The sequence below is a fragment of the Amborella trichopoda genome, chromosome 13 (genome assembly GCF_054954075.1).
Source record: "Amborella trichopoda isolate Santa Cruz 75 chromosome 13, AtrichopodaSantaCruz75HAP2 v2.0, whole genome shotgun sequence".
Classification (NCBI taxonomy): Eukaryota; Viridiplantae; Streptophyta; class Magnoliopsida; order Amborellales; family Amborellaceae; genus Amborella; species Amborella trichopoda.
The window spans coordinates 40417811-40439499 of NC_142348.1; the positions used below are offsets into that span (position 1 = coordinate 40417811).

Sequence of the window (21689 nt, forward strand, 5' to 3'; positions counted from 1 at the left end):
GCGCGAGACCATAGCAATGATGGAAATATAAAAGGAAATAGTTTATATAAGGTTGCAACCTTAGAAGTAAGGTATACCTCAAAATCAAGTACAAAAGAGTTTCAAATTTTAAAAAACTTTTAATTGGTCATCTCGACTTCGATATATATATGATTATAAAGAAAAATAATAATTTTAAATCCTAAAATTAATATAGTTTGTAACAAGTTATGTGGACCGCTTATTTTTTAGCTTTTCAAGTGTGAATTTCCTTACACTTGGAAGATACATCCCTAGCTGAACGCCAATATGGTAGAAATTCCTTAAATTTTTATTGCATTTCATGGTAAGAAAAGTAAACTGCATATTGGTGTAGGCAATGGGAAGCAAGAGATTGCACCATTTTGAAGATTAGAACTTTTCCTCAAATCATGGTCCTCTAAATGTTCGAGAATTATTATCAGTCCCCTTCGTCCGCTATAGGGCGCATGTGTACTCCGGAATATTTGTTTTTGAATGGTACATTATATAGTACACGGGATCCATATAAGGGCTATCATATTCGATTCGGTTTGAAGTAGACTTCATATTTATTTTAAAATTAATATAAATAAAGTATAAATTTATATATGTAAATATATTAAAATACTATAATGTTTTAAAATCAAAATTTAAAAAAAAAAAAGAAAAAAAGAAAAACCAATATTGTGCTTCAGCCGAATCAAAACGAAAGAGCCAAAAGCATCCCGAAGTATGCTGAAGCAGATGCACCTCAGCTTCGCACTTCGGTGGTTTAGGCCAAAAATCCGAAGACTTCACCTCCTCGATCAAAGCGAAGAGAATCTCATAACATTTATCCAATAACATTGGAGAATATTTTTTGAATGGTAAACTCTATGCTACGGGGAATCCATGAAACATTGGAGGTCACAAATAGGACAAAGTGTGAAATCTCCGACTGATCTCCACCCATTGTGGGGAACATACCCTCTCCACCCATTATAGGGCGGCATGCCCTTGTCAAGGGCATGAGCTATAGATATGCTTCCCCTTTCCATAACGCATTCAAGTTCACTAACGTTCTCAAATAGATAATGGCGAAGATTCAGCGAGAATATTCTGGTCCTACATGTCACACGTTACATTTGTAGGAAAATTATGTAAATATGGGTTATGTTTTTTGTTATTATAAAAGTGTTTTATTGTTTCCTTTATTAAGTATATGTCTGTTTTTCTCACTCCATAATGATTTCTTTTAAAAGAAATAGCGCTTTTACCATTTTCAGTTGGGCAAGCTTTCTAGGCTTCCCCTACCACATAAAACTTATATACTTCCCCCTTATCTAACCGTCCATTCTGAATGGAATGCTAAGATTGCCCAATCACAATGATATGTCTCTACACTATTTTATTTTTAGTTTTTTTTTCTATAAACTATTTTGACTCCAAATGTTAGACATCCAATCCTCTATTAAGCTGACACTAGCGAAAAATATAAAAAAATGTTTCCAATAAAATAAAATGATCAAAATACTCCTGAAAGTTTCAAGAGGTATTTTGGTTATTATATTTTATCGAAAATCATTTTTAATATTTTTTATAGGTGGTCCCCAATGAGAAGATGGCATGTATCAAATTTCTTATTCATACAATTTGTGAAAAAAAAAAAAACCAAAAAATAAAATACTTTGAGACGTCGGATCTAAGATCAAACGGTGAGGGGCTATCTTGGTCAAAATTAGATGGTTAGTTGGTAGAAGAAGCATAGATCTTCTATATTGTAGGGGAAGTATAGAAATCTTTCACTTTTCGATTTTTTAAGAACTGAAATAGACATAATTTCGGTTTTTGAAAAAACTGAATTTAAAGAGAAACAGCGAGGGTCTTTTTGCTGATTCTAGAGAGAGAAAGAGAGGGTATCCATGGAAGAAGGCAAGAGACAGAGAGAGAAAGTTAGGGTTTCATTGGGTGGAGAAGAAGAAAGAATTTCCCACCTATCAAGAGTGAGACAGCAGCATCAGTAAGGTTTTCGTTTCTGATCAGATGAAAGAAGGAAGGTAGGGTTTTATGCAAGTGTTCTGAGCTAGAGAAAGCAGGTAGAAGAGAGAGAGAGAGAGAGAGAGAGAGAGAGAGAGAGAGAGGAGTTAGCAAAGTAGAATCACAGTTGTAGCCTCAGAGAACCAAATGGAAAAGAAAAAAACCAGAAGAACTTCTGTGGGAGACTAAGAGAGAGAGATAAAGAGATAAAAAAGTAAACGAGATGTAATGGTTTTTCTGGACAGCAATGGAGGAGAAGTAAACAAGGTAGATGGGTTTTCATTGAAAGAGAGAAGGAATTTATATAGAGAGAGAATGGAAGATCCCTTTGTTGCAACACCAGGCAAGCGCCCATTCCACCATCTCTCCACTGATACAAATGGAAAAATCCCCCAAATCTCAGAGCTTCTCCTCCTCCTGTGGCCACCCCACCTGGCCTTGCCTCCCAAAAAAATTTGGAAAATTTTTCGATTTCTCAAAAATAGAAAAACAAATAGATTAGGTTTTTGAAAAACAGAAATTTTAATAATTTCAATTTTTCAAAAATAAAAAATTTTAAAAATTTCGGTTTTTGAAAAACCTAAAAAAAAGTCGTTTTGCCTTTTCTGAAAAAAAAAAAAAATGGTTATGAAGTTAAAAACAGGATATATGCGTAATAAAAAAAAATATTAAGTATTTTTGTAATAACAAAAAATAAAACAAAAATTTACGTGATTTTCTCTACACTTTAATTGGTGTTTAAGCAAATTGGAATTAGAGTCTGGAACGATACGGGGGACTTATTCTAATTCCCAATTTTGACCAGGTATACAGACACAAGGAATAAGTTGGAAAATGTGCAACAAATATAGCAAGGGCGGACAGATATAGAAAATGTGTGCATACTTAGCAACCACGTATTGCATGAGGCACAAGGTAAGGTTCTATACTAAAATTGTATAGAACATGTATTTTACTCTATTAGCAAGGTAAGGTTTTATACTAAAATTGTATAGAACATATATTTTACTTAATTAGCAACTGTTACCTGTACATTTAATTTATATGCGTTCCTTTCTCGTATAAATCAAACCATTGTAAGATCTTTTAGAATCAATTGAGAGAATACAATTCTTCGTATGGTATCAGAGCCATGGTCCTTTCTGCCATTCGACCAACCACCCAGATTTGCCTTTGAAATTGCCCCATCACTTTTACGATCATATATTTCCCTCTTTCTATCTCAGCACCCAAGGCTCCGGGCCATTCTCTCTGCAAAAGATTTCGGCTATAGAATCCATTTTCTCTCGCATCTCTTGTCCACCGGCAACTTCCTCTCTCATTATGGGAAAGTCCAAATTTTCTCTCTACCCTACCACGAACAAATAGGCCCCATTTTTGTTGAAGGGGACAAAAGCTTCAATTACCCGATAAGCCTTCAAAAACCTGTCCTATCAAAAACCCCTTGAATACCTCCACCTCACCACACAAAACCACAAATCCCTTGACAAAAACCATATCCATTCATCTTATTGATAAATCGCTAGTAAAACCACGAAAACTCACCTGAAAACCTCTTTATCAGCAAAAACCGCATTACTTTGCACTAAACTGAAACCTCAATTAGTCTTGAAATCCTGAGCGATTTCCCTAACCTGGCGTTGGAAAGGGAGCCTGTGAATCGAGAGCTCAATGCTCTTCTGATACTTAGTGCTGTTTGCTTCGTTCTCACCATTGTTGCAGACGATCGGAACCTGAAACTAGAGAGAGAATCAGTCATTCAGATCTGTATTTTCCTGACCAATTTTCCTTCTTCGCGTCAAGTTCTCCATGAGTCTCAGTTTAATTCTCTGCATATGTTACTCTCCGTTTATTTCTCTTCTCTGTGAGTCTCCATGAGTCTCAGTTTAATTCTCTGCATATGTTACTCTCCGTTTATTTCTCTTCTCTGTGAGTCTCGGTTTAGTTCTTTGCATCTATGAGTCTCTTATTATTTCACTGCATAAGCTCTGTGAGTTTTTCTCTCTCTACGTTTTCTGTTTCTCTATTATCTAGACTTTCTTCATGTCCCAACTTCTCCTGTATGTGTTGTTTCTGCTATTGATGACACATCTTTATGGAATCAACGCTTTTGTCAAATTTTTATTTTTCGGTTATATTTTTTATTATCTCGTGATGTTTTTTGTAGTGTTGCAATTACATTTTTTTACTGATGTTAAACATTGTGACACTTGTAAGTTTGCAAAATCTCATGCTTTACCCTTCTCTCGAAGTAGTTCCATTTCATCTTTTATATTTGATATTATATATACTGATGTATGGGGGCTTGCACCTATTCTATTTAAAGGGGGATCATGACATTTTATAATTTTTATTGATGATCACACTCATCATACATAGGTTTTCTTTATGAATAATCGTACTGAACTTTATAGAATTTTCACTCAATTTTATTAATATATAGAAACCCATTTTTCCACTAAAATTAAAGGCATACCCTCAGAATTTGGAGGGGAATATATTAGTAGGTTGCTTCAAAAACATTCAACATAAAAAAACATGTCCCTATACTCCACAACAAAATGGTATTACCGAACATAAAAATTGGCATATTTTAGAAACCACAAGAGCTCTTCTTCTATACACTTTTGTTCCAAAAGAATTTTGAGCAGAAGTTATTCGTACAACAGTTTATCTCATCGATACTCTATTTTGTCTTGCTAATCAACCTTTGCAAAATTATTCAATTGTCCCCCTCCCTATTCCCTTTTACTTGTGTCTGGTTGTACTTGCGTTGTTTTGCTACCCTCAACTGAGAGAGACAAGTTGTCTCCTAACGCTGCAAAATATTGTTTCATGGGCTATCCTAATCATCAACTGAGAGAGACAAGTTGTCTCCTAACACTGTGAAATATTGTTTCATGGGCTATCCTAATCACCAAAAAGGACACAGATGTTATGACCCTATGATCAAAAGACTTAGGGTATCTTGACATGTTGTGTTTTCTGAGCACATTTTGTTTTTTCAACATAAAGATAACAAACTCATCCTCTGACTTTTCTTTTCTAGTACATTTCTCTGATTCTATTCTAATTTCTCTTGAACATTCATCCTTTGTCCCTCAACTCAAAGTTGAAGAAGAAACTCAACCAACTAATGCCGAAAGTTCTGATAAGATACCTACACCTGCCAACTCTGTGCCACTTTCGGTTATTAGATGAAGCATTTGTGTTTCTGTCCCACCTGCTCATTTTGCTGACTATGAAATTTTCTTACCTCAGCATCAAGCCTTTCTTGCATCTGTTCATTCTTATATTGAACCCCAGATGTACAAAGACACTGCAAGTTAGCCTAAGTGGACACTCGCAATGACAGAAAAATTAAATATTCTTGATCACATGCATGCTTGGGATCTTGTACCTCTTCCTAAAGGAAAGACAACTGTTGGATGTCGACAGGTATATAATATCAAAACACAAGCAGATGACAACATTGAACGAAACAAACCTGTCCCCTTGCAAAGGGGTATACCCAACAATATGGAATCGATTTTGCCGAAACGTTTGTCCCTATAGCCCATAGGACTACTGTTCAAACATTGATTTCAGTAGCCTCCATCCAACAATGGCCCCTTTATCAACTCAATGTTAAAAACACTTTTCTCAGTGGAGATCTTGATGAGGAAGAACATATGAAGCTGTCTCCTGGAATTACAGATTCTCAGAATAGGGTGTGTAAACTTTGACGAGCCCTATGTGGACTCAAACAAGTACCTCGTGCTTGGTTTGAAAAATTTCGCAGTGAATTCCTCTATGCTGGATTTCGACAAAGCCATCATGACCCAGCCTTATTTGTGTTTAAAACTTCTGAAGGGCGGTCCGTCTTGTTACTATATGTGGATGACATGATCATTTGCTATGGGGACAATTCATAAGATCAAATAGAAGTTCATTTCAAATCGAAATGAAAGACTTGGGGTTATTGTGCTATTTTCTTGGATTGGAAGTTGCCTAATCCCCTCATGGCTACTTGCTTTCAAAGCTTAAATATGCCTCAAAGATTGTTTCACAAGCTCGACTAAAGGATGATACAAAAAGAGTTGATTCCCCTATTGAATTGAATGCTAAATATCGATTTACAGATAGTGAACCTCTTCATGATCCAACCTTTTACAGACAACTAGTGGGAAAACTGATATATCTCACAATTTCAAGCCCAGATATTGTTTACGCACTTCATGTGGTCAGTCAGTTTTCGAGTTCTCCCCATTCTGTTCATCTCGTTGTTGTCTTGTGCATCGTTCGTTATATCAGAGATACCTGTCACTAGGCTTTATTCTTTTCTTTTTCTTCCTCACTTGAACTCCGAGCATACACAAACTCTGATTTTACTGGGAATCTAAGTGATCGCAAATCTATTATAGGATTCTGCATCTTCCTAGGTGATTCTCTTATATCCTGGAAAAGTAAGAAACAAAAGTGTCTTGCCCAATCTACCACAGAAGTTGAATACAGGGCTATGTTACAAACTACCATTGAAATTGTTTGGCTTCGTTGGTTGCTTGCAGACATGGGTGTCACTGTTACCACTCCCACGCCACTTTATTGTGGTAACAAGAGTGCTATTCATATTTAAAAAAATCGAGAGTACCATGAATGCACCAAACATATTAAAGTCGATTGTCCCTATGTTCAACAAGAATATTTGACAGACATAGTTTCTCTGCCCTATGTGTCTTCCACTACTCAGCTTGTTGACTTCTTTACCGAATCTCATTCTCTATATCACTTCTCACAGTTTGTTTCCAAACTCTCTATAAGTTCTTTTAAATCATCTCGAGTTTGAGGGGGAGTATGAACAAATATAGCAAGGGTGGACATATATAGAAAAGGCGTGCATACATAGCAACTATGTATTGCATGAGGCGCAGGGAACTATTGTATACTAAAATTGTATAGAACCTGTATTTTACATATTTTGCAACTGTTACCTGTACATTTAATTTATATGCATTCCTTTCTTGTATAAATCAAACCATGTAAGATCTTTCAAAATCAATGAAGAGAATATGATTCTTCACAAAAAAAAAAAAAACAAGTGAAATTAAGTGAGGAATTGTTCCCTAAATGACATTAACATTGGACCAGGGGGCAAACTTAACATATAAAAAAACATGAAGGGCACTAAACTTGCGCATAACAATTGAGAAAGGATGGAGTTTTTATAAGGCCTAGGCTTTAGGAAAACAATGTAAATCCTTACTTCAAATCCTCCTCCAGAAAGCATTTCGGGCATCGAAAATCTCCATAATCATTCTAAAATCAATTTCCAACACCGACTATGAAATTAGAAGTGTAAAAAAATGGTACAGATCTTGTGGATATGTGAACAATTACTTTTAGGGTGAAATGCATGACCTAGATACTATGTTATAATATATTATTTTTATGTATTGAAATCCAATTTTTTTTTAAAACTATAACGATCAAGGCGAGATGATCGATTTGAAGGTTTTCCAATTCCTGGGGTCTACAGTGAGTTATGAGGTAAGGCTTTTCTTGTTTTGATAGGGTATTCTTCCCCGTAGCGGAAATTTGAAAGCTTAAAAGAGTAAACAGTGGCTGTAGTGCAAAGGAAACTTGGGAATATTCTTTGAAGTTTTAATATGAGCCTACTTTTTGGCACAAAGCACTAGGGGTCTAGCCCATGATTTTGAGCACGTTGTTGTTAAGTTCCTCCATTGAAGAAGGCCTTATCCAAGTTGATGGGTTGTGGTCGTTATGTTCCTCCATTGAGGTAGGCCTTATCCAAGTTGAAGGGTTGAGATTTAGCCTTGAGCATCTCTAGGGAAAGTAAAGGAACCCATCCTAGAAAAAAACATTTGGTCATCCTATGGCACTGGCTGTGCATCTGCTCCATTGGCCAAAATAGGGTATTTCTATAACCTTTAACCTCTCAAATCATCTTTTTTTTTTATCCACGTCGTAATCTCTGCAAAGTTAAAGAGAAAAAAGGAATATAATAAAACAGTAGTAGATTATATATAATATTATATATTATATATTATAATAAAATAAAGGGTGCAGTTGTATGGTTTGTATATAGCGGTTTGTACTATTATAATAAAATAAAGGGTGCAGTTGTATGGTTTGTATATAGCGGTTTGTACTATTATAATAAAATAAAGGGTGCGGTTTGTATAGAGTCTAGGCTCTAGACCATCAAATTAGAACCTACTAGAGAAATATCGTTTTAATCCTAGAAATCTTTGTGATAGCCGTAAAATATATTTTTATTTGTATTTATAAAGTTTAAAGCTTAAAAAATAGTGTAGATTGACAAATCTATGAAAACTTGAAAATCTTGAAAATTGATGGTTCAAAAATGCATCATAAAATACAATATTTCCAAAACTTGAAATCAATTTTTTTCTTATGTCCATATATCTTGATGTCGAGATGATCAATTTGAAGATATTTGGGCAACAAAACAACCTCTTCTAATGAAATTTTTGAGGTAGGCTCCAATTTGATTGTTTAGAGCCTCGGCTCTATATAAACTTATCCCTAAAATAAATAGTGCATCGAAAATATTCAGGTCGGGTCAACCTGGATTTGGACCTGACCTGACTTTATGTCATGTCCCTATTTTTGGACCTGTACCCAACCCATCAGGTCCAGAAATAGGACCCAGACCTGAATCCAAGTCGGGGTGACCTGACGGTTGGCGGTTTGATCCAACCTGTCACCCACCCTAACTATGGAGTGTCAACCCTTCATTTGAGGCACAATAAGTTCAATAGGTTTACTAGTTAAAAAGAATTCCGTGATATTCATCACAAGATGAATAAAAAATAACTATGAATTTTCAAGGTCATAAAGATTCCCTAGAGTGGTTGTTCAGACTAAATTTATTGTTTGTTCACACAGGACCACAAGCTGCTCAGCCCTTGCTACACTACGGTTGCAATCCAATATAGAGAATATAAGATGCACAAGTATTTCATGAGGCCGCGGTTGCCTGACATGGAATCTCAAAGAACCATCTTGAAAATAGGTTGAGGACCAAAGACACCTTATGATCACCTGCAAATATATTTCTACTTCTAACTATTGAATTTAGAGCACCAAGAATGGTGTTTCTGTAGCACCAAAAACTCTTGCGAAATTTTAAAAATGTTGGTCCCATTCCTCTACATTATCTCCATTTTGTGTTTCGCTCTGTGTAAGTGCTTGTAGAGCCTGTTTAGGTAAGAGAAGTATGTCATGACAATAGATTTCTCTCGTAATTGGCATGTCCCTGGAATAGGGGTGTATGCTGTTTAGTTAGTACCTGATAAGAAATATGGAATATGCCTGTCCACTTTTTGGATTGCTTAAAAGATGTGATTCCATGGAAATTAAATTGCAGTTCTTGTATTTTTACCCTACATTTAATTTTAAGCGAAACTAATTAACTTCTTACCTTCATTCCAATCTTCAATATTTTTTTTTAACTATGACGAAATCCGTTTTTTTTTGCTTTTTCCTTTCCATTATACCATTATATAATATTCTTACACTCCAAAGATTCTATTAACGTCAATGTATTGGAAACGTATCAACTTATATATTTTCTTATTTTGAAACTTATAATTAATATCTTAAATTCTTGTAGGGAAAATAATGCAGGACATCATGAGTTGCCTAAGTTGTCCAAAATAACGAGCAGATTTTTTAGGCCCAAGTTTCTTAGTAATATGATGTTTGAGTGTCAATAAGTTGATCCTATAGGGAGAGGCATACAAACTCAACAATATGGATGCGATTGAGTGAAACCCAATAAAGAGCCATTGCAATGTTGAGAGATAATTTTGTTTACACCAACTAGAGAAAACCAACTTCAAAGCCTAGAATATTAATTCTTAAAGTATTTGAAATAGCAAATGTTTAATACAGCCTTATATACCAAAGACCAAACCAAATATAGGAATCCTAATTTTAATCAGTTGATACCTGCTCACCTTGACACGCGCCTATCTCTGGCCTCTCTTTCCCTCCATATTAAAGCATCAAAGAGGCAAGAGGGAGAATGGAGGGAAGAGAGGGCCTTTCTGGTTCTCATAGGGCTAATTAATTTCTGAAATCGGCCATCACACACAAATATCTAACGAAAGAGTCTACTTTTTTTTAAAGCTTTTGATTTTCTTGATTATGAAAAAAAAAACCATAGAGAAACATTCACAAATTATAGAGCGTAAAACAATTAATGTGAAAATCTACCGTGCATCCATTTTCTATCCATATTAAGAACCCCATAATATAAGTTATTCCAAAATTACATCATAACCACAACACAACTATTTTATTTAAGATATGAGCAGTTCAATCTTAAATTGGTGTGAAGTCAAGGAGTTCATCCTTTTAAACCTATTGCATAGGTTGCATTATTCCATATCATCTGTAAAAAGCTAGTACATGAGGTGCATAGGCAGTAGAAGAATGCCGAATCTCCTAGTTGCTACCTCATTACCGTAAATATACTCCTCCCATCTGGGTCCAATTATCATCATCAGACCTTCATCGAATTGGAAATCAAGTCGATCAAGGAGTTATTTAACATTTCCATATATAAACTTCAACCATTTATCTCTAGATTTGAGTGTGTCTATGGTAAATACAGGACCATATTCTTCACGCATAATGTAAGCTATTTCTCTCCAATCCTTTTTTGAAAGGGTCGAACATGCTTCTTCATAATTTAGGGCCTCACAAGAGCTCCATCTTAGAGAAAGAGAGCGAGTTGCTGAGAGGAGTGAGGTACAAAAGAGGTACAGACAGATTCATTGAGGAGTATCAGACATTGTTGGAATTATTGAATGACACATATTTAACTCGAAATATAGATGACAACTTTATTTGGGATCTTACCCCTTAGGGAGACTTTTAGGTTAAGTCAACCTACAATCTATTATTTTTTTATTGTTGGAGAGAATTAGATGCTGGTTTATTCAAGATTAAGAAATTGCATGTGCCTCTTAAAGTGCAGTTATTCTTATGGATCCAGTGTCAAGATAAATTAGTAAATTAACAATTGTTGACAACTTGAGAAAGATGAGGTTTATTATCACCAATATATGTATCATGTGCAAAGCTAGTGATGAAACTTCACATCATCTTTTCCTATCATACCCTTTTGTTACTTATCTTTGGGATTGGGCTCACCAGTGTCTCTATCTATCATTACCTTTGTCCCAAAATGTCAGAACGCTTCTTACTCGAGTAGCCTTCTTACTGGAGACTTATTTGGGTTAGCCTTCTTTGGAATATGTAGAAGGAAAGAAGTAGTAGAGTCTTTGATAGTATAAGTGTAGATCTGTCAATATTAAAATCGAATATTTTGGTAGTTGCAGCTGATTGGTTCCTTGTACATATGGATAGTGGCTTCATTCTTAAAACTCTTATCATTAGCAATCTTTCGGCAATGGCGACTATGGGTGTTACAATCAACACTCGTTGTGAGGTTGTTTAGATACCACCACCAGTGAATTCCTTCAAACTTATTTTTGATGGAAATTCACTTGGCAATCCAGAGCCAGCTGGCTATGGTAGACTCATCCGAAATAATTGGGGTCACATTACTCATCAGAAATAATTGGTGTCACATTATTTTTTCTTCTACATATTCCTTGTGGCTTCACAACAGCAAATGAGGAGGAAGCACGAGATTTATTAGAAGGTTTGAAATTGCTATGCACTTTGGAAGGGGACAGGATTATCGAAGGAGACTCGACAAATGTCATTGCCCGAAGTAAGAGAAACGCCAAAATCCATTGGAGATTAATGACTATTTTTCATCAAATTTGGGATATTTTGTCAACCTCTATGGCAACGGTCCAACATTGTTATAGAGAGGCGAATGAAGATGCCAATGTTCTAGCTAAAGGAGGAGTCCATACTCCCTCTCTGTTGGTTATTTCTTTTCTGTAATATTGTGACATTGCTTGAACATCTTGTATTTTACATATGAATTAATAATAAGGCGTACGTTACATTTTAAAAAAAAAGAGTTGCTGAGAGGAGTGAGCTTTAGGGCTTCACATAGGGCTCTCGTTAGTCTTTTTTGTTTTAGGGGGACCTCAAAAGTTGTTGACCAAAATTATATTGAGTGAGATTTTTTGGGTCCACAAGAATTAACTTTTCCAAAAACCTTAGATTTTCCTATTCCATCTTTTCAGTTAAATTTGAATGTGCCTTAGTTGGTTTGTGGTGACTTCAATATTATTAGATGGCCAAGTGAATCTACATCTTCTCCTTCTATGTCTTCTTATATGAGATTATTTGAATGTTTTATACAGCACCATGAATTGATTGATCTTCCTTCTGCTGGGGCTAACTATACCTGGTCCAATAATAATTTACACAATCATATTTTGACAAGGTTAGACATGTTTTTTGTCTCCTCTGAGTTTGTTTCTCGTTTCCCAAAAATAAGTGTGAAAGCCCCACCAAAATTTCTTCTGATCATGTCTCTCTTCTCTTTAACTCTGACGGTTTCTTATTTGGATCATCCCCGTTTAGATTTGAATTGGCGTGACTATCAGAGAGATCTTTACTCAGCCTGATTAAAGATTTTTGGAATAATACTACCATTGATGGATGGAAAGGTTTTCAAATTTCAAAGAAGTTTCAACTATTGAAACAAATGATTATTACATGAAAGATGAATGTTTGCGGAGATTTACAATATAAAATTAGAACACCAAAGCTTCATTTAGAGGAGTTAGATAATGTTCAGTTTATGGGAGGTGCTCTAACACATGATCAATTCAGAGACAGCTTATGGGTGGCTACGTATACACAATTGCTTAATTTGGAGGAAATTCATTGGAGACAAAGATCTCGTGTGAAATGGCTCAAGGTGGTAGATAAAAACATGAGATTCTTTCATGCTATTGCTAATGCAAGGAAAATAGGTAAGTCAATTCAAAGCCTCTGTATTGAAGGAATAGACTCTAACTATATGTCAGAGGTTGAAAGGGCTCTGGTTGATCATTTCAAGAAATCTTATGGGGCCGATAGTAGGATTCAACTATCCATTCAAGATCAACCTTTGTTTATTAGGTTACCATTAGAACAAGCTTTGTGGTTGGAGAGAAAATTAGAAGAGCAAGAAATCACAGATGCAGTCTTTACTCTAGGCAGAGATAAAGCTCCAGGCCCGGATGGATACCCAATGGTTTTTTTTCAATCTTTTTGGGATATTTTGAAAGATTATATTGTTCAATTATTGGAAGAATTTTATTGGAGATGTAAAATTAATATTGTCATGAACTCTACTTTTATTGCTTTAATTCTAAAGAAAAATGTCATTACAGAGATAAAGGATATTTGACCGATTGGTCTTATTGGTAGTCTATATAAAATCATAGCAAAGATTTTAGCCAATATATTGCGCCAGGTGATTCACATGGTTATTAAAGGACCACAATCAACTTTCTTGAAGGATAGGCAAATTATGGATAGTATTCCAGTTGTACAAGAATGTATCGACCCAAGAATCAAGGATGACAAATCAGGCCTTATTTGTAAGCTAAACTTTGAGAAGGCATATGATAAGGTTGATTGGGGGGTACTACAAAGTATCATAGCTACAATGCGTTTTCGTTCAAGATGGAGATTATGGATTGATGGTTACCTGTCTTCTACCCATTTTTCAGTTCTTGTTAATGGTAAAACAACCAGCTTTTTCAAATGATCAAGAGGATTGAGACAAGGGGACCATCTTTCACCATTTTTATATACTTTGATAGGTGAGAGCTTTAGTGTCATGCTTAATGGATTGATAGTGCAAAAGATCATATCGGGTGTTAATATTGGCAATAATGGTCTTATAGTATCACACTTACATTATGTTGATGGAACCATTACATTATGTGATCCCATGATTAAGGAAATCTCAACTGGAAGTAAAGTTAATTTGAGTAAAACTAAGCTCATTAGTATTGGCTATCCGCAAATGGTAGTATCAAGAATGAAACATTTATTAGGTTGTGGGGTTGAGTCCTTACCTTGTACGTATTTGATAATTCCCTTATGGTTTCAAGGCCTTCAAGATCAATTTGGGATTTGGTAGTAGAGAGATTTGATAAGAAACTGGAACTTGGAAAGCTAAAACTCTTTCTTTGGGGGGAAGATATATATTGATTAAATCCACTTTGTTCAACCTCTCAGTATATTTTATATACTTATTTAAGATTTCAAAAGAAGTTGAAAAGCAACTAGAGAGAATTATGAGAAATTTCTTGTGGGGAGATGACACAAGAAGGAAAAGATTTCATCTGGTGAGTTGGGAAAAAAATTTTAGACCAATGAAAGAGAGCGGATTGGGTGTTAGGAGACTGAAACATGTGAACTCAACACTTTTAGTAAAATGGTAGTCGAGGATCCATACACAACTTGAGTCTTTCTGGGTGCTTATTGAGAGATAAATATGAAATGAATTTGAACTTTGGCTTCATTAAAAATCCAATAAATAAAACAAGTTTGTCCCATGTTTGGAGATGTATTGACTATGAGAGATCTGTGCATCTACGACAATTTTGAAAAATAGTGGAGAATGGAGAATCCACTCTCTTTTCGTTTGACAAATGGATTGGAGATGACCCATTGAGATACCTTTTTCCTGATGTTTTCTCAAAATCTTTAAACCCGCTAGCATCTGTTAAGGAGACTAGTGGAGGTGTTTATACTAATATTATTTGATCCATTCCTTGCAGGTACATGAGAGGTATAGAAACATTCATTGATGAGTATCAAACATTGTTGGAATTATTGAATGACACATATTTGACTCCAAATATGGATGATAGCTTTATTTAGGATGTTACCCCTTCAGGAGATTTTTCAGTTAAGTCAACCTACAATCTATTATTTTATGATCGTTGGAAGGAGTTCGATGCTGGTTTATTCAAGATTAAGAAATTGCATGTGCCTCTTAAAGTACATGTATTCTTATAGATCTTGTGACAAGATAAATTAGCAACTGTTGACAACTTGAACAAGAGGGGGTTTATTATCACCAATATATATATCCTATGCAAAGACAGTGATGAAACTTCACAACATTTTTTCCTCTCAAGCCCTTTTGTTACACATCTTGGGATTGGGCTCAGCAGTGCCTCAATCTGTCATTACCTTTGTCCCAAAATGTCGGAGCTCTTCTTGACCAATGGATCACACCCGATATTTCAAAGATGTGAACTATTATTTGGAGATCTATATTGGTTAGCTTTCTTTGGAATGTTTGTAAGGAAATAAATAGAAGAGTATTTGATAGTATAAGTACAATTTTCTCTACATTGAAATCAAATATTTTGGCAGTTGTAGTTGATTGGTTCCTTTCACATAAGGATAGTGATTTTATCCCTAAAAGTCTTATCATTAGCAGTCTTGTAGTGAGGTTGTTTGGATACCACCACCTGTGACTTCCTTCAAACTTAATTTTGATGGAAGTTCACTTGGCAATCCAGGGCCAGCTGGCTATGGTGGTCTCATTAGAAATAATTTGGGGGATATTATATTTTCTTACTCGGGTCCTTGTGGTATCACAACAACAAATGAGGTGAAAGCATGTGGTTTATTATAAGGTTTGAAATTGTTATGCACCTTGGAAGGGAGCATGATTATCGAAGGAAACTCGACAAATGTCATTGCCTAGAGTAAGAGAAAGGCTCATATTCTTTGGAGATTAAGGCCTAGATATTTTGTCAACCTCTATGACAACAGTCTAACATTGTTATAGAGATACGAATGAAGATGTTGATGTTCTTGCTAAAGGAGGAGTTCATACTCCCTCTCTGTTGGTTACTTCATTTATGTAATCTTGTGTTGTTGTTTGAACTTCTTGCATTTGACATTGGAATTAATGATAAGTCCTACGTTACCGTTCAAAAAAAAAAAAAAAAAAAAAAAAAAGGGTTGGACGGTCGATGCAGGAACATTCAAGTCTAAAACCCATGTTGTCAGATTCTCTTCGAAGGTTGTTTCGGTTTGGTCTGTGAAATGAAGCAATTCAGTGCTTGATCTGATTCGGAGGAAAACTTCAAGTTTTTTTTAAAAATTTAAAATAAAAATATATTTTTTTACCATTTTATAAAAATTTAAAAATAAAAAATTAGAAATTTAATTATTTATTAACTACTACTTATATATTCAAACTAGTTAATTCTCAAGAGATAGAATAAATAAATTAGTCACTACTTATATATTCAAACTAGTTAATTTTAAGAGAGAGAATAAAAAGTAACTGGTTAATGGTAAAATAAAATGTAAGACTAAAAAGTAAAAACGACGGTCAAAGCAAGCTCCATAGTTTTGACCAATGGTTTAAAAAACGGATCGGTGACCCGGATCGGGCACCCAAAAAACCGATCCGGATAGGCGAATCGGAGATCCGGATCGGGAATCCGGTGAATCGGTCAGAATAAAGCTTCAAAAAAATCCGAAAAATTTATTAAAATTCATTATAAATATTATTTTTTAGGAATTCAATAAGAAATGAGGGTACTCCATTAAGAATTTTCATGTTTTTGAATGAATATGCGAATATTGATATGTTCTTTCCCTACATGAACCGCCATTCAGCATTTAATTTACATCACACAAAAGGACAAACATAGAATTATCATGGAATAAGTATATCAACATACATGGACTACAATAAAGCATAAAATTAGTAACATACGATCTAAAAATAAAATGATAGACGACGTTGTTGTTCTTCTTGGTCATGCTGGTGCCATTGATTGAATTCGTTTGACAATTCATTGATTCGATCTAAAAACGAATCATCGATATTAGCAGGCGTCTGACTATTCCCAAATCCCTGAGTGTTAGTGTTTTGTTGTGTTCCCAATCCAAAATCCCCGAAGCTTGTCCATTCTTCATGCTCACCTGCACTGTCGTGCTCATCCCTACACTGTTGCTGTTGGGACTCGATATGTGAATAATTTGGCTGGGATAGGGTGGCCTCAGAATCATTATCTCTCTCATTTTCTCTTAGACCCACTTCCCACTCTCCCTCATTAAGTGCAATATCACGACATCTCCGACGATTTGTGGATACATTGGCTGGCTGCTTCCTCTTTCATGTTGCTCATCACTTTCTTCAAGATCTTCATCATCGATAACCTCAAGGAACGCTCTCTTGTACAACACTAGCTCCTCTTCTTCTACTACCCATTGGTCTGCTGTGTATGTGACAAATATTGTGTCTATGTCTATTGGCCCATAGTCTTCAAGCTTCCTTCTTATTTGTCGCTCTCTAAGGTTTAAATTATAATGAACGTAGACTAGTTTATGAAGCTTCTCAGAAGCGAGTCGATTCCTCCTAGTAGTGTGCAACCATTGGAACGTACTCCAGTTGCGCTCACAGCCAGTAGCAGAACATGTCTGGGAGAGCACCTTGATTGCTATCCTCTTTAGGTGAGGTGCATCAGTACCATATATCTCCCACCATTTAGCTGGATTAAAAATCAAAAAGCATTGTAAGGGCAAGAACAATTCATAAGATTAAATATATGAATGAACAAAATATTAGCGAGGGGATAACCTGGATCCATCATAGTTCGAGAATTTTTGACAAGTCTAGTTCCGAAGGATCCTATAGCATCCCTATACATAGCAAGCTAAAACAAATATATTACGTTTTAGTGCATTATTCCTCACAAATATAACAACTCAATGAAGTTCTTACCCAAACATTAAATAATACCTCTTGTATTGCTGCTACTTGGTTTCGATGGCTTCTCTCCAACCTTGCAATAATGTATCTGACCCCTTCCATAATCTTGTGGGGTTGTTCAGGTGTCAAATAGAAAAAATTTGGGTTGAAGTAGTAACCTAAAAAATATATAGGTAAAAAAATGTCATTTACAATTTCATAAAAAAATGATTTAAACTGAAACATTGTAATGATATAAATATATATTTACCAGCATAATGAATTGGACGTCCAAATTTGGTGTTCCACCTCCTTTCTATAATCTCGTTCACTTTGCTAGCAAAATTACACTTCTCCCCAATAGCTGATTTCGCCCTCTCAATACCTTCATAAAGGATACCCATGTTAGCTTTCTTGTCAGCATCCACCATTCTTAACACCGTGACCAAAGGGGCAGTGGCCTCTACAACACTGAAACATCTAGATCAGAACTGCCTATTTGAGACTATGTTGTCCATTTTTATACCGGTACTGGACTTCGAGAGGCGGTCATTTAACCACTCTTCACAAGTAAACAATCTCTTTAATGCACCTTCAGATTTTCGAATGGAGTCCACAGCTAAGTAATCGATCGCAAAGTGGGTTATGGCAGGCCTCATTATCTCTTTTTTTTTAGAGTGTTCTCTAAACAGAAATAAAATTTTAGAGTGGTTGTATATAGATCTCGACACCAACCTTGCTTCCTCTAGAGTCTCCTTCACAATTTTGATGTCACCGGTCTCCTCTAACATAAGATCGATGCTGTGTGCAGCACACGAGGTCCATACTAGATGCTTCCTCTTATCCATCAACTTGCTGCCCGCAGAAACACATGCACGCATTGTCCGTAATAAACTGGGCTACATGCTTATCTTCCACCTCCTCCACTATCTGATCATATAGTCGTACGTAGAAGTTTGCATCCTTCTTCGTCCCTGATACATCTTTGCTAGACAAAAAAGCTGTACCTTTTGGGGAATAGGCCAAGAAGTTTAAAAACTCATTTTTGCTAACTTTATTCAACCAACCATCACTCATGAGAGTAATGCCTGTCCTTGGCCAACTCTGTTTATATTCTTCAATCCACTTTTTAACTTCCTCCACCTCTTCATCTAATATTGGCCCACTGAGCTCATATGCCATCAGGGGTTTTACCCAGGGCCCGACTCTCTGGATTGCACTGACCATAGGTAGAAAATATGGGTTATTGGCTGCATCAAAGGGAATCTTTTTATCGTAGAACCATTTACCAACATATCTCCCTAACATGTTTCTTGTACCTTTAACCATGCTTTTTAGGGTCATCTGTTGTGACTTAGGCTTTGAGAGAAATGGGTCTTTACGACCATGACCTGCAATACTGGCACTCCTAGGTAACCTAGAAACAATTTCTTCAACAACTGATTCTCCTTGATACATATTGCCACCAACCCCTCCATATATATTTGAGCTGGGCCCGCCATACATGCTCGAGCTAAGCTCGCCATGCATATCTAGGCTTGGCCCACCACGCATATTTGAGCTAGGCTCACCATGCATGTCTGAGCTAAGACCCACCGGGCATTCTAAATCCACGTTCCCTCTGATATTGTTCATGTAAACTCAATCTTGTGGCCATGTCCAACTCATTATTATATTGCTCTTCTAGGTCATTATTATATTGCTCTTCTGTATCATTCCTGCTTGATGGTGTATATAAACTAGCTATCTCCTCATTCACCCTATGTTTGGCAATTTTTTTACCTTTGTTAGCATTAAGAATTGCCGCCATCTGTTTTTTTACATTACTAGGGATACTAGTGCATGAAGACACTTCTCCCTTAACCCCTGCCAAGTGTTGCTTGAACCTATATACCCCACTACTAATCACTCTTTGACAGTAATTACAAATAATTTAGTCTTTCTTGTTGGGATCAAGTCTGACCCCATGTTGCCATGCAGGGTCTTTTGCAGATCTTGACATGATTCAACTGTTTTAAGATGTGTAGTGATAATATGTTGCGGTAGTTCATGTAGTCATATTTGTTGTTATTTGTTATTGCAAAATACCTTTTTTGACAATAATATTTTCGTACATATCAATTACAAACATTCAGGATTATATAATACAAAATGCAAGCTCCAAATATAGCTACAACTCAATTATCAAGAACATACATTTTTTGCATTAAAAAATTAATAATAAAAACAATTCTTCCCAGAGCCAGCTAACATCAGTCATTCCAACTAAAAAATCCATGAACAACAGATATAAAAAATACAGTTTTGCATTAAAAATATAATAACATGCATTTTTTTGCATAAAAAATCTATCAACATACAATTTTTTCAACAAAAACTTTAACAATAAAAATTTAAAATATGGTTTAATACCTCATGATAATTAAAACCTTGTCACGATGTTCACATCTTTTTGGAAAATCATCATTTTTCAAAAAATTAGATCATGGAAAAAGAAAAAAAAAAAAAAAAAATTACAGCAAACTCAAACAATAAAAATTAAAAATTGGGTTTAATACATCATGATAATCAAAACCTTATCACAATTTTCACATCTTTTCGGAAAATCATCATTTTTCAAGAAATTCGATCATGGATAAAAAGAAATAAAAAAAAAAAGTACAGCAAATTTTTAAAAAATTCGATCATGGATTAAAAAAAAAAATTAACAAATTTTCAAAAAGTTCGATCATGGATGAAAAAAAAAAAATCACAAATTTTCAAAAAATTCGATCATGGATTACAAAAAAAAATTCGATCATGGATTAAAAAAAAAAAATCACAAATTTTCAAAAAATTCAATCATGGATTACAAAAAATTCGATCATGGATTACAAAAAATTCGATCATGGATTACAAAAAATTCGATCATGGATTACAAAAAATTCGATAATGGATTACATAAAATTCGATCATGGATTACATAAAATTCGATCATGGATTACAAAAAAAAAAAAACATAAAAAAACAAAAAATTCGATCGTGGATTACAAAAACAGAAAAAAACAATTCAATCATGGATTACAAAAAATTCAATCATGGGTTACAAAAAAACAAAAAAAAACAAAAAATGCGATCATGGATTACAAGAAAAAAAAACAAACATTTCGATCATGGATTACAAAAAATTCGATCATGGATTACAGAAAATTCTATCATGGATTACAAAAAATTCGATCATGGATTACATAAAATTCGATCATGGATTACAAAAGCAAAAAAAACAAAAAATTCGATCGTGGATTACAAAAAAAGAAAAAAACAATTCGATCATGGATTACAAAAAATTCAATCATGGATTACAAAAAACTCTATCATGGGTTATAAAAAAAACAAAAAACAAAAAATTCGATCATGGATTACAAGAAATAAAACAAGCATTTCGATCATGGATTACCAAAAAAAAAACAAACATTTCGATCATGGATTACAAAACTTTCGATCATGGATTACAAAAAATTCTATCATGGGTTACAAAAAAAAAAAAAAAAACAAAAAATTCGATCATGGATTACAAGAAAAAAAAACAAACATTTCGATCATGGATTACAAAAAATTCGATCATGGATTACAAAAAATTCTATCATGGGTTACAAAAAAAAAAAAAGAACAAAAATTCGATCATGGATTACAAAAAAAAAAAAAAACAATTCAATCATGGATTACAAAAAAATCGATCAAGTATTACAAAACAATCAATCATGGATTACAAAAAAAAAAAAAAATATGTTCTTCACAGAGCCATTTTACATAAGCCATTTTAACTAAAAAATCCACCTCTAAGTGAATAAATTACATCCAATTGAGTACATTTTCTGATAAACAACAAACAATATAAGGAATCAAAACCCTAAATTTTTCACACATTATTTCTAATATATCATGAAAAAAAAATCAAAAGGCAGAAACAAAAAAAAAAAAAACCGCGGAATTTGGGTTCCGCAGACATCTC

The 21689-nt window shown here is 34.7% G+C and overlaps 1 protein-coding gene across 1 annotated transcript; it reads left to right on the forward strand.

The window, feature by feature from the left end:
* The first annotated feature begins 12697 nt into the window (after positions 1-12697).
* Positions 12698-13745, forward strand: LOC148779225 (uncharacterized). The gene is made up of 3 exons (XM_088856617.1): positions 12698-13213; positions 13436-13594; positions 13695-13745. Exons 1-3 carry the CDS (start codon positions 12698-12700, stop codon positions 13743-13745), a joined length of 726 nt encoding a protein of 241 aa, XP_088712743.1.
* Positions 13746-21689: the final 7944 nt, after the last annotated feature.

Coding starts and splice junctions, on each gene's coding strand:
- LOC148779225 (XM_088856617.1), top strand. CDS start 12,698: ATGAATGTTTGCGGAGATTTACAATATAAAATTAGAACACCAAAGCTT. Junction 13,214..13,435: donor GCCCGGATGGATACCCAATG/GTTTTTTTTCAA, acceptor ATATTGCGCCAG/GTGATTCACATGGTTATTAA. Junction 13,595..13,694: donor TTGAGAAGGCATATGATAAG/GTTGATTGGGGG, acceptor CCCATTTTTCAG/TTCTTGTTAATGGTAAAACA.